General features: G+C 36.7%; 1 protein-coding gene across 7 annotated transcripts in view; it reads left to right on the top strand.

Moving 5' to 3' along the window:
* CTNND2 (catenin delta 2) overlaps positions 1-13,459 on the top strand; it is a 641,697-nt gene that overhangs the window by 240,673 nt on the left and 387,565 nt on the right. For all 7 annotated transcript variants that reach the window (XM_040063932.2, XM_040063957.2, XM_040063974.2 and 4 more), the window contains one exon: positions 6,221-6,333. In XM_040063932.2, the coding sequence (XP_039919866.1) occupies positions 6,221-6,333 (113 nt within the window). The remainder of the gene's footprint in view (positions 1-6,220; positions 6,334-13,459) is intronic.

Here is a 13,459-nt window from a genome sequence, read left to right as displayed (position 1 = left end):
GAATTTTTTCACTGACAGGGTTGTTAAGCATTAGAACAGAGTCATCCCTGGAAGTGTTCAAGAAACAGCTGGATGCGTCACTTAGTTCTATGGTCTAGTTGACGTGGTAATACTTGGTCAAAGGTTGGACTTTTAATCTTGCAGGTCTTCTCCAGCCTTAGGATTCTATAAAAGACATTCTCACTACGTGGTCTCTTCTCCATGCTAACCAAACCAAATTTCTTCACCTTCTGATTATATAATCTTCTGCTTGTGCTTTAATCTTCTGAGCATCTTTGTGGCCCTCTGGTGATCTTGCTTCAAAAGCTTGTCATGTTTTGTCCTGGTTGCCCAAAGTCAGGCACTATACTCAAGATGCAGCTTAAGGAGTATCAAATAAAAGGGAATCATTAGTTCAATTGTTTCCTTGTTCTGCTAGAGGCTCTCTTGTTAGTGCAGTGAAATGAGTGGTTGGCCATCGCCACCACAGGAATGCACTGTTAAGTCATAACTTTGTGTCTGACACACCCCCAGATCCTTACTGGGGAGGTGCTGGACTTTTACATGGGGTTCCGTCCTCTGTGCAGGACTGTTTGTTTTTCTTTCATGAGTTTCATGACACTCTTGTGGCCTATTCTTCCAGCTTGTCAAAGTTCTTCTGAACGGTAGTCCTGCCCTCCAGTGTATGAATTGCTTCTTTCAGGTTGGTTACCTGGAAACTTGTACTTGCTTACAGGTGCAGTCACCTCTCCATTAAGATTCTGCAAGAACTTACATACCCACCACTGAGTTTCTGAATCTGTTGCCTCTCTGCTTATTTGATTACCTTTCTGTGAGCTTTTTTCCATCACCCCTGTGTTTTTCAGTATAGTGGAAGAATGAAACAATCCAGTGAAAAAGGATAAGAGCAGAACAAATGAAAACACAGTCCAACAATGGAGAGTGTAGAGAATGTGAAAGGTATTAATTGGTACATTCTAAAGATAAATTTTGAAGTTTTTGAACATTTAGTGTCAGATGTTTAGGGGCATTGCTAATGGTGTTTTTCCTGTTTTGAAAGCATGAAGACACTCTGTTTTCCTTCTATTTACAGGATGGGCTGTCAGGTCTGGTTTATGTCTGATGATATCTGTCCCTAGATTTCTGCCAAGTTAAACTTTTCTAGGTTTTCTGTTTTCCTTAGGAAGTATGTGCTCCAGTTTTTGCTAATCATGTGTGTTTGGTACAATAGGTTAAAAAATAGTTTGTTACCAACATCACTCTGAGTAGTGGCATTCAGTGGAGTGTACAGATGTGGAGTATATGAAATTGTGCATGATGTTATAGGATGTGCCTAGGAATATGCACATACTTGTGATGTTAGTTGAGGTAAATGTCTTCTTAACAGGTTACAAAAGGGTAGAGCCAATGTCGTACACTTCTACAGCCTGTGTACTTTTTGAAGTTCTGTGGTTTCTAACATGCTCCTCTGAAAGACTTCAATCCCAGAGACAATTTATTTGTTTGTGTAGCTGTAATCAGGTTTCCTGTATTCATCTCACCAGGGATTCCCAGCCTGGATTATCAGGGCTGTCATTTGTCTGTATTTGAGGATTCAAATGATCACCAGTGCCCCAATTAGATTTTGTGTAGCATATTTGCAATCAAAAGCTAAACACTTCTTTTTTAATGCCATGACCTAAAGATTCTTAGGAACCCAATAATTTTGCAAACCTCTTGTGTCTTAATTTAGATAGGCGATTTTAGGGTTTTGGTTTTGTTTGTTTTGGATTTTTTTAGCTGCTTTTTACTGTCACTACTGATTTTGCCATGTCTTTTGCTTAGCATCAATACACATCTCTTTGTGAAAGGACTGAAGGACTACTGGGTAAATACAGATGATCCAGCAGATGAAAGCATAAAAAATAACAAAATACCTTCTGGTTTGGTGTGCCCTGAGCTCAGGAGTTCCTAACTTGTCCAAAGACTGAAGATCTCCATCATGCTTTTTCAGTGTCTGGACCGCTGTGAATTGTTATGACCCGACTCAAGTCTTATATTGTGCTTGAAGCTTTGGTGGCTGCAGAGGATAGGTAAAATAAAACTCAGGCTGATAAAGAAAGTACATCGAGTTTCCATCTATGGAATTATGAATATTTTTCACCAAATAAACCCCACCATGGTTGTAGACAAATACCATTTTTGAAACATAAATTACTTCAGGCCCTAGCTATATATCACTTCAACACAATTTGATAAGGTTATCATGAAGTTCCTCCCTTTCCAAGTTGCTTTCTTGAGTGATTTCTCTGGATTACTCTCATCATTATCTCTGATCTCAGGTGGCTTCCCATTCCCACATCCTCTCCTGATGCCAAATGCTGAGGACTGCCATGCTGGTCACTGCATTTTGTAGTTCCTTTGCGTGGGCACTTGCTTTAGCATTATTGCCCTTCGCAGCACAGTCCTTGAGACTACTCTTGGCATGTTATTATGTAAATTAATTTTGATGTTGCATTGTATTTCTGCTGCTCTTCATTCTGCAATTGTCTTGACAACAGATTTGCATAATCAGTGAGTAGGAATTTGTTTTTAATTTTGATGTTCTGATTAGCTTGATTCAGATAAATAATAGAGAATTGTGAAGATAACACAGTGTGGCGTGAACTGGTGAAAATGATTGTAAACACAACAAATAAGACAAATGATGGAGTCAGGTTCAGTGATTATTTTTATAAAATGTAAGCAAATGCTGTTTCTGGTTTCTGTCTTCTTGCACTGTGACAGCTGCCTGAAATCTAAACATACTGATTTATTCAAATATTAGTCACTCTCACTGCTTCCCAAACAAAGAAAAGGAAGCTTATTAATTTGTTTTCTGCTAGGGTTTCTTGGTATGGAGGGAAAACAGATTCACAAATCTTACTTGAATTCTTCTCTCCTTTTTCCAGTCCAAAGGCTGTGGACCTGCACCTTTTTCAAGGCATGAGGGAATACCAAAGACAGATGCTTATTAAATTAAATTAAATGTAGAGGATAATTCTTGGAGTTATAATTGTTTGGCTCTGCACATATCCCACCTCCCCATCTTTTGTGTCCTTCCTTTAATTTCTAACTTCTGGTGGCACCTGACAGAAGATAATTAAGTAAGAAATAGTAGCAATTAAAAAGCTAGTAGTGAAGTTCCTGTTCATGTTTCCTAGCCATTTTCATGTATTAGAAACCCAAGATTATTTCTTTCTTAAGTGATCGAGTACATCTCTGCTTCCTGCTTGAGGAGTAACGTAGATACAACTGCCCTTTCCTAGTCATCTCTGCAGGGCACGACTTAAATAACGTGGGCAGTGAAACCAGGAAACATCAATTTGTACATCTTAAGAACAGAAGAGTTTCCTCAATAAGGAGCTGGGGAGAGACAGAATGAGAAACTCCTCAAACCAATCAGTTTAGGGCATGTGCTGGAGTAGCACTTGGTGTAATAGGACTGAAAGAGATTTCATGGAGGATGAGTCATGAAACGTGCTAGGAAATGAAAGAAAGATGGAAGGTGGAAGAGAACAGTAAGCAGTAAGTAGGAAAGAAAAATAAATGACAGAGTGAAGAGTAGAAAAGTATGTTTTGGAGACTAGAATCATGAGCAAAAAAGCATTCTGGGGACACAGTAATCATAGGTAAAGGGTATTAGTTGAGGAAATGAAGAAGTTTCTGGAAAAGTTGTCAACCGGAGTGATTAACTGAAGGAATACAAAGCATAGAAAATATATGAGAAGATATACAATCCAGACAGTTGAAGGAAAAAAAAAAAAAAAAGCAAAATAATATTTGCGTTTGAAGTATTTCCGTAAAATAGGTTTGGGGCATTTCTGTATTTAGTTGGCTTGGGATTGCATGGACAAAAGGGAGAAACTAGAAAACTGTTGTTTGTACCCCTACTAGACTTAAAGAACACAATAAGCTGCACTTTGTTGTCCAGGAAAAGGCAGGTGGACAGACAACATAGAGAGCGAGGAGCATTTGTTCCCCAGTTCTTGATGCTTAACATTCCCTTAGCAGCATTGTGGGGACAGCTGCACCTTCTTAGTAGGGCGGGTAAGACGAGTGCCTGTGCTGAGCCATGGCAAAGAGCACACCTGACCTGCCTCACCTGGGATGGTGAGAGCTGAACTGACTGGGTGAAAAACTATGCTAAGCACCAAAATTTGCACTGTTGTGGTAGAATCAAGTGGCTTAAAAAGTGCAGTGGGACAGAATAAGTTAAAAGTTCCGCTTGTATTTTGAAAGTAAACATAATGTTCATTTAGATTTTCTTGAGTATTTTATACTATCAAAATTTCTCCAAGCTTGTGTGCTTTGATTTAAGCATGCTGGCATGGCAAATACTGTACCACTTTGATTTTCCATTCTTCAACAATTTAGTAATATTTCTGTTGCAATCCTTTCTGCATTAAGGGTTTTATTTTATGCAAACAAGACCCGGATTTGAATAATAACTCTTGGAAAGCCGATAAACTGTCTCTTCAGCTTTTCAGGCAATTGATCCTTCTAGGTGAGAGAAATGCTTTCTGTGAAGGAGGCATATATGAAACAGGCAATTATTGTTGGGTGATTTTTGTTAATCGTATCTTCAAACAACAGTGAAAAAATATTTCTGCAAACTACAAAAATGTGCAGAGAATATTAACTATTGATTAGTTTAGCATTGTTGACATTTAATGAGCAGTAATGTTTTGGTCGTTCGTCAGTCTAACTTTCAGTGGTATTCTTGTGCTCTGTATAGATTTGTTTGGTATAATAAATTCACAGCTAAGCAGACTTTGTCACATAGTGGCCATTTAAGTATTAAGTGGCTATTTCATGCTGAATATAACCTATGTAGAAGTTTCCCTTTACTCACAGTACAGAAGTTTTTCCTTGACAATAGCAAGAGAAACAAGGAGGAATGATCCAGCTGGATTAAGCAGAATGACCACCAGCCAGTTCCTTCTTACATTTCTGTTATCATTTGCCTCATTTCAGAGATTTGAAAAGTTTAGTGCCTTCATTTGCCCTTGACTACTTGGTTATAGGTAGGACTTAGAATGAACACCTATAAATCCTACTCCTACTATTTCTTCCTTTCTCTCATATACTAAATCCTTCAATGTCACTTGGTGGGCATAAGTCATAACTCCAGTAATTTCCAGTGCTGTTCTGCCCAGCAGGACCTTGCTGGGGAGTTGTTCAAGGGACTCTCTCCCATACCTCTGCTTTACAGAGAGATCGTTTGGGCAGGGGGGGGAAAGTGGAGAAAGAAATAATGGCTTCATTTGTGTCGATAAGGAAATTTTTTAAGAAAATTTTTCTCCTTGAGCCTTCAACAAACCTAAATAAAAGGGGCAGGAGAGATGTTTTTGTTTACCTGTGAAAATGATGCAATGTTACTGTCCAAAATAAAAGGGCAGCAACACTTGGCAAATTTACAATAACCGTAACTCCCCTAAAGGTGGTTAGTTTTTTTATTTGATAAAACTAGTGCTACAATATGTGAGGAATATAGCCATTTTAAAAATGTGGGGATTTTAATTATATTGGATTTACTTTTTTCTAAATAAAAAAGAATCTTTTGTGTATTTAAACAAAAAACACTTTAAAGTATCTTTATAAGCTGTGTGGATAAATCTTATCTGGTAGGACTGGTTTGGTTTCCTTGACAGAAAAGAAGAAAATTAATTTAGTGGTAGGAATTTTAGCACAGCTTTTGTCCAAAACTACTTGAGTTTCCCTTCTGCACATCATTAACTGCAGAAATTAGGCTGTGCTGAGGCCATATCAACACACCTTCAATTTACTTTATTTCACTCGCGTATGCTGTGATCGTTCTCTTGTCAAGTGCAGAAAGTTTTGTCACCACCGGATTATCCACAGAACTTAGCATAGTTTTTTAAGTAGCACAAAGTGTACTTATTTGTGATCATACTTAGGTCCGTTTGCTAAGATCTCTATGTTACTGGGAGATCTGCATGTGGGCTAAATTACTTAATATATTTAGAAATTTAATTTCTGATAAGCAGTCTCATTCTATGATATACATCATTAAAATAAATGAAAGAACAAGTAGGTGTCACCACAAAAATGTGAACCTTGTGTTAAAAAAGAAAAAAAAGAAAGCTTTGTTATAAGGCATTATGCTAATAATTCTTGCACAAATTTCATTTTTATGTGCTGAAATTCCTTCTTAATCTGTAGAGAAGTCAAAGCAAATGGTTTAACTTACTTTTTTCAGGAACTGCAGTTTGAGAGACTGACTCGAGAACTTGAGGCTGAACGTCAGATCGTAGCGAGCCAGCTGGAGAGATGTAAGCTTGGATCAGAAACTGGAAGCATGAGCAGCATTAGGTAATGTACAAATTATTGTTATGAATTATCACCAAGAACAAGTTCGATAATCTTCTTGTAAAAATAATATGCACTTAGGAGCATGAGATTTTAGTAGAGTTTAGTAGAGTGAAAATTTGCATTATGACCTGCTTTTTAAGAAGAAAGTTTCTTGCAATTTGGTATCTTCTTTGTCCAGTAACAAAATAGTAGTCAGATTTGGAATTCATTGATTTGCTGGTGTTTGAATGGATTATCAGCAACCTGTTTCCACCACCAATAGAGCTGTAATTTTCAGCTGAATTACAGCTGAAGAATTTTAGCTTCATAATTGCAGAGATGTATTGGTAAGTTTTGTAAACCTGCTTAATCATAATTTTATCACTCGATATTAAAAGTTTTAGAATGAATTATGTACAGCTGCTGACCTGTCATCAAAATTTAGTGAGAAGATATAAGTCACTCTCTTTGTTTAGACACTGGTTTACTTCAAGAAATTGTTCTGGTACATTGTTTGGAGGATGACAAGTTTATTTAAGAAAGTGTAACAAAAGGAAACCGATTTCTTGGTAAATTTAGAGGAAGTAGACTTTGTATTTTTTAGCTTCTTGATATGTGTGTTTCTTTGTTTTCTCAGTGTCCCTAATAAATGAAAGACTATGGTACTTGAGTTTCAAAAATTGAGAAAAAAATGAATTGTATAGGCACGTGTTCTGTTTTTATCAGTGGAAATAGGAATAGATAATATTAAGTATAACATGCCAAGCTTGGTGCCAAGTTTTGTGTGATAATAGTAGCAAAAATACAAATTGCATGGATCACTTTCTCAGTTTAAGCTATTCAAACTATGCTTTACTCAAATTAATGATTTTTCCATGATAATTAGGAAATAATTGTTTAGTAGAATGACAAAGATGTAACAAAAATATGGAATGCAAGTTCAATTAAAATGGCAGAAGTCAGAAAAAATCAGTGATTCAGAAGAAAATGTACATGAAATTAAGTGTAAGCATTCTTAATAAATTGTGAGAATTAACTCTTTAGGATAAACTCTTATTTTATGTAAAGTTTGTCACCATCTAGACTTGTTAATGTTAGAGGAAGTGTGTTTCTTAAAATTGTTTAATCACAGCCTATATTGGCATGTCAAATGTGCTTTCCTAGCACTTTAAATTTTACGTATGGTATGGCTGCATTTCAAGAAAGTTGTGTGAAATATGTTAGAGTAATACTGAGGTATGTTTAAATAATGATGTTATTTTAGGATCATTCCAGTCAGTGGTATGAAGGTTGGGAATTTTATTTTGTTGCAGAGAGATTTCCTTGGTGAAATTTTTTCTTAACTCAAAAGTGGAACTTTGTCAATATCAGCGATGTCAAGGTCAGATGACTCAGAATGAGTCCTGAGACTCCAGTTATTCAAGAAGTTTAAAAAGGACTGCTAATCTGTCTTTGTATAACAGAAGAATAAGGGAATAGAATAACAGAAGAGATTTTATGCAGATTTTTGGCATCTGTAATTTGCCCTTGAAATGTTTTACATATGACCAGGCAGTTTCTTGCATTTCAACAAAAAACATTTTAAGAAATACCTGAAATACTGCTTTGCAGTATTGATGAAGATAACATCAAAAGGTTACAGTTAGATAGCTGTCCTTGAACTTGGCAAGTGATGTAAAGAGGAAATAAGTAATAATCTAATATTGTTTGTATTGGGCTGTTGTTTACCCCATATGTATTAAATGAGTAATCTTCTGTCCAAAAAATTCTAAATCATCATTAGAGGGGCTTAGGACTAACACAAATATGAAATGAAGTCAAGTATCTTTCTGGCTGCTGTGCTGACTTTCCAGTGCTCATCCAGATTTGAGAAAGTTTCTTTATCATTGTATTCTTTGACATATCCTTGATCTGTAGTCATTTTTTTTAGGGGATTTGGCACTGTATTTAATAGGAATTTTGATAAAAAGGACTTGAGCACATTCTTTTCAGGAACAGGTGCTTGGCTGTGAACCAAAGGCAGAGTCAGTCGCTTCTGATAAAACTGAATAAAATACTTAAACCATGAGTTAGGACAAAACTTGTGAACTCCTCCCTTTCCCAGTTTCCCTGCTGGCAGACTCTGAACAGTTCATTACTCAGCCTGCTGAGCATTAAAATTTCATGATACATTCCATAAGGAGACAAGTCATGTTCTATGCTGCTCCATTCCTTTGGATGAAGTGCTTATTCCTTCTGGGCCCGATCTATCAGTCTGTCATTCCCTTTGGTATGAGGAGGCAAGTAGATGCCAGCATATCTTTAGAGTTCTTCATTCTCTGATAATTTTAAACACATAATAAAGAAATCTACTGTTAGCAAATACTTAAAACTTTAAGTTTCTGTTTCATATCCTTTATCACTGTTTTGAGCAGTTCCTTTGGATTTTTTATTGTTTTGGGGGCTTTTTGAAGGAGCCTTAGTGTTCAAACTGAGGGGCATATCTCAAACCTTGCCTACTCTTCTTCTTTAAGCACAGCATTTGCAAATTGGTCAGGCAATAGACTTTTTCTCAACTGAATTTCTACTCGCTATTGAAATTGGTAGAAGTGATGTGCCATTTGTTATTGAAAGTCTCTCGAATAGACTGGCATTTGTGCCTTAGTGCCTGAAGCAATATGCTGAATTTTCTATATATCTTACAAATAGCAAAAATACAGTCTAATAAACTGAATAATGTGGAAAACACACCTGCTTTGTATATGCTTTTTTCAGTAGAGTTTGCTTATTTAGAAACTCTTATGTTATTCACACTTTATTACCAGGAAACTTATATTTTCCTTAGGTAGATACAATTTTTGCAAATTCACTGGAAGTAAAAGTACAGCAAGTCTAATTGAGAAACCCATAAGAGCCTTCATTTCAAGAACATTGAAGAAATAGCAGGGATACGTTGTAACATAGCTAGACAGCTGCTGCTGTGTTGTCAAGTAAATAAAATTGCAATTACAGTTTTCCTGTACAGCTGTCAGTGTTAGATCTAATCTAGGCTACTTGTTGCTAAAGGATATTAGTAGTCTTCGTAGATATTTAATATTAAGGATTGACAAATCCAGTAGCCTCATAGAGGTGAGACTGCCGCAACCTAGACCTGCACAGATTGGAGAAATGGGCTGAATGCAATCTTATCAAGTTGAAATTCAAAAATGATGTGCAGGTGCATCTGGGGTGGCGTAACCCCTTGGTACAACACAGCCAGGGATAGAAAACAGCCTTGCAGAAAAAGACCTTCAGGACCTTGGAGGTCATTTCCAACATAAGTGATTCTCTGAATCAGCAGTGTGTCCCGGTAGCAAAGGCCCAGCTGCACCTTGGGCTGCAGCAGCAAAAGTGTAGCCAACAGGGCAAGTGATTCACCCCCTCTGTTTGAAGCTCTTTGGGACACACCTTGAGTGCCCCATCCAGTTTTGGGCATCCCACTACAAGAAAGACATTGACATGCTGGAGCAGGTTCTGTGCAGGGCTGCCAGGAAGGCAGGAGGCTAGAGAGCACCTGGGCTGTGAAAAAAAGCTGAGGAAACAAGAGAAGGGTCAGTCTTCTGATTGCAATCGGGTAAAGGAAGGACATGCAGATGACAGAGGAAGAGTGTTCTCAGAGGTGCATTGGGGTAGAATGATAGATGACAGATACAAGTTGGAATACAGAACATTCTAATTAGATACAAGGTGTTTTTCACCATGAATTTGGTTAAACATTGTCACAGGTTGCGCTGATAGGTTCTAGAGTTTCCATCTGTGGAAATAATAAGGACTTTCTGTTCCCACCTAAGTTTTCCTGTGTTTTTTATTACTATTTCATCATAAATCCTGGGAATAGAGTTGTATTCGCATTCTAGTAGTCTTTTTTTTTTTTTTTTTTTTCCATCATATTACAGGCTCCCCAGGGAAGTGGTCACAGCATCAAGGGTGCCAGAATGCAAGAAGCATTTGGATAAGTCAGGCACATGGTCAGATTCTTGGGGCTGTCCTAGGAGTTGGTTGTTGTGGTCCCCTTTTGACTCAGTATATTCTATGATTCTATTCCAGTATTTCAGAAAAAAAATCTCTCTCTGACCTGAACTGGCGAGTATGTTTGCTTCTGCTTGCAAATGTGGGTATTAAAATAAGAGTATAGGTTTTTAAACAAAGTGGAAAAATACATGGTTAGTATGGATTCTGGAGCAAAATATGAGCCAAAAGAAAGAGATATGTTTCTCATATTATTAGGACAGAACAGGTTTTGTTGTTGTTGTTGTTTGGGGTTGGTTGGTTTTTTGTTTTTTTTTTTTTTTAATGCAAAGAATTTGATCAAAAGTCCTGTGTAAAAAACACTGCAATTTTCAAGTAAAATTTACACGCTATCATGCATATAGAACATTCATTTCAATACATGTTAGAAAAGAGTTTAGCCTGCATTGTGGGTCTTTGTTAACTCAGGATTTATCAGTTAAATGTGTTAACCATTTCCACATTAGTTTGCTTACAGTGATATCTCCAAATGCTACAGAGAAGCTTCTGACTTGAAAACAAAAATTAAATAAACCTTTTAATTAAATGTAAAATAGAAAGCTAACTTTTAAAAAGAAAAAAAAAGTCAACAGTTATTGCAGAGGTGAATTTAAAAGAATTAGTATTTTATCATTACCTATAAAAATGTCAATTATAGATTTTTCTTATTCTTTAAAAAACCCAAGCTGATAACATGGCTATTTTTAAAAGGATTTTTAATAGTGATGTTCTTTAAAGAGATGAGCATTTCACCAGTGGGAAGAGAAGATTTCACTAAACTTTTGTCAGCAAATGCTGTAGCTCAGAATTAATCTCATTCTGCAATGTGTGTTTGCTTGGTAGTTCAGAAGCTGAATAAGCTTTAAGTTTTGTCACACACTGTTGCTCATCATTGTGGATTGTGTAAAGCTTAACAATTCATGCTTGGGTGATCTTTCGTCAACTGAATGAATAAAAAGTGTTTCTCTGAAAAAAATTTTAAAAGGCAGTAAAAGCATGCAGGTTTTTGAAAATGTAAGATTCTGAAAATATTTGTCACAAATTCTACAAGTCAGAATTAATTAGCTGTGACAAGACAACATTTTTTAGGGTTTTTTTGTTGTCTCTTTTTCCCCCCATTTATCTCACAACGATTTTAAGTTGCTATAAGTGACCAGGTCAGGTAGAACCTTTCAAAAAGACACAGATTGCTCTACTCCTGAAGAGAGTTTTGTCTATGTTAAGCATGGTGCTATCAGATATATTTCTACGTCTTGTGTAAAGCGTATCCTGTATGGACTTGTGATAAAGCAGAGCATCCTAGTAAAAATATCTTATGGATTCCAAGGTAGGAGAGGTTAAAAACATCCTACCATTCTTTGCTAGGAAACCTAATTTTGTTTATAATGCTGTTAAGCCAGAATGAAAATGAAATTACCTGGAAGGAAGCATTCGATTAGAAAACAATGCAAAAATGTGCAGGAATTTGTTATACCAGAAGGTTTTCATTGAAGTGTTTGTATTATTTGAGTTCTTTGCGCTCTCTGGAAGGCATGCATCCAAAAAAAAGAACCAAAAAACCCCAAGAAAACCACAACCAACAAAACAGCAAAGCACAGACATTTTCTTAGAAAAAGTTGAAAAGATGGTATTTTTCTTACATTCAGAATCCTTAAGGGGTTCATTTGTATTACTCCAGAAGAAAAGAAACTAAAGCAGCCTTTGTCAGACCATAATTAAGAATGAACAATGTGGTTTTAATGCTTGACCACATTTTGAAAGGTTGGTTTGATTTGTTTTGTTGTTTTGACATTTGTTTGGAGGTTTTTTTCCATATCAGTTTCCAGCCTATAGCTTAACTAAGTCAATTCTTCCCCATACTATTTATCTTTTCCTCTAATTGACTGAGCTACCACGAAAAATGTTGGTGACTTTTTTGGGTTGCTAGGATGGCTAGCTGATGGTTGATGGTCACTGTGCTAATTCATGCCCAGCTAGGTAGTAGCTGGAATCCTTCTGAAAGTATCTGGAAGCACTTCTGAGAGCTGGGCTACAAATTTCCATGTCCAAACCCAGCATTTAGGAACTTCTCATGATGAGAAGGTGGAGGGGCAGGTGCTGATCTCTTCACTCTTGTGAGCAGTGATAGGACTCGAAACAACATGAATCTGAGCCATGGGAGGTTTAAGCTGAATATCAGGAAAAGGTTTTTCAACTTGAGTGTGGTCGGGCCCTGGCACAGGCTTCCCAGGGAAGCGGTCACAGCACCAACCCTGACAGAGTTCAAGAAGCATTTGGACAATGCTCTCAGGCACATGGTGTGACTCTTGGGGTTGTCCTGTGCTGGACCAGGAATTGGGAGACTCAGTGATTCTTGTGGGTCACTTCCTACTCAAAACCAGTATATTCTGTTTTTCTCTGATTCTGAGATCTTGGAAATCAGAATTTTGTGGAATACAGTAAATTGTCCAGAAGTAGAATGGGCAGATTCTGCTTGTTGTCGTAACTGTTAGAGAGTACCAGGTCTAGTTTCCTACACAGTTTGACATCAATAGTTGATCTGGTGTTGTGTGTACCACCAAATGTTTTAGAACTCAGGTAAATACTGAGGATAATATTTTCAATACTTCGGTGTCATCTTATACTTGGTATAGCTCTTGATCTTTGTGAGGCCTAGAAACCTGAAATGCAATGAACTCTGTATACTATTAGACTTGGTCAATAAACTATCTTGAATCCACCAAAAGAGGATTTGAAGAAAATGTCACTCTAGGAAATAAATTTTGGCTGGAACAGTTGGCACAATTAATATTAGTAATGTGCCTACTTAATTATATTCTGAAGAATGACATTTTATTGGATTAAAGTATCAGACTTGGGATCTGATCATTCCAAACAATCTGATCCCAGATTAAGTTTGAGCTTGTCTGTACTCACTTTATTGTAAGTCCAGTATTGAAGGAAATGGTTTAAAAAATACTGAAATAATAAATTGATACAAAAGGGGAAAAAAAAAAAAGTGATGAAGTCAAAGGTTGTACAGTTTTTTTTTGTATTTCCATTACTCAAATATTTGTAGCTTCTTTGTGCTGGTTTTCCACAATGAGACACATCAAGAAAACAAATTAGTCCTGTTATCCTC

Source organism: Hirundo rustica, chromosome 1 (assembly GCF_015227805.2).
Source record: "Hirundo rustica isolate bHirRus1 chromosome 1, bHirRus1.pri.v3, whole genome shotgun sequence".
Classification (NCBI taxonomy): domain Eukaryota; kingdom Metazoa; phylum Chordata; class Aves; order Passeriformes; family Hirundinidae; genus Hirundo; species Hirundo rustica.
Note: the sequence above shows the minus strand (reverse complement) of the source record. Positions and strands in the feature narration are given on the sequence as shown.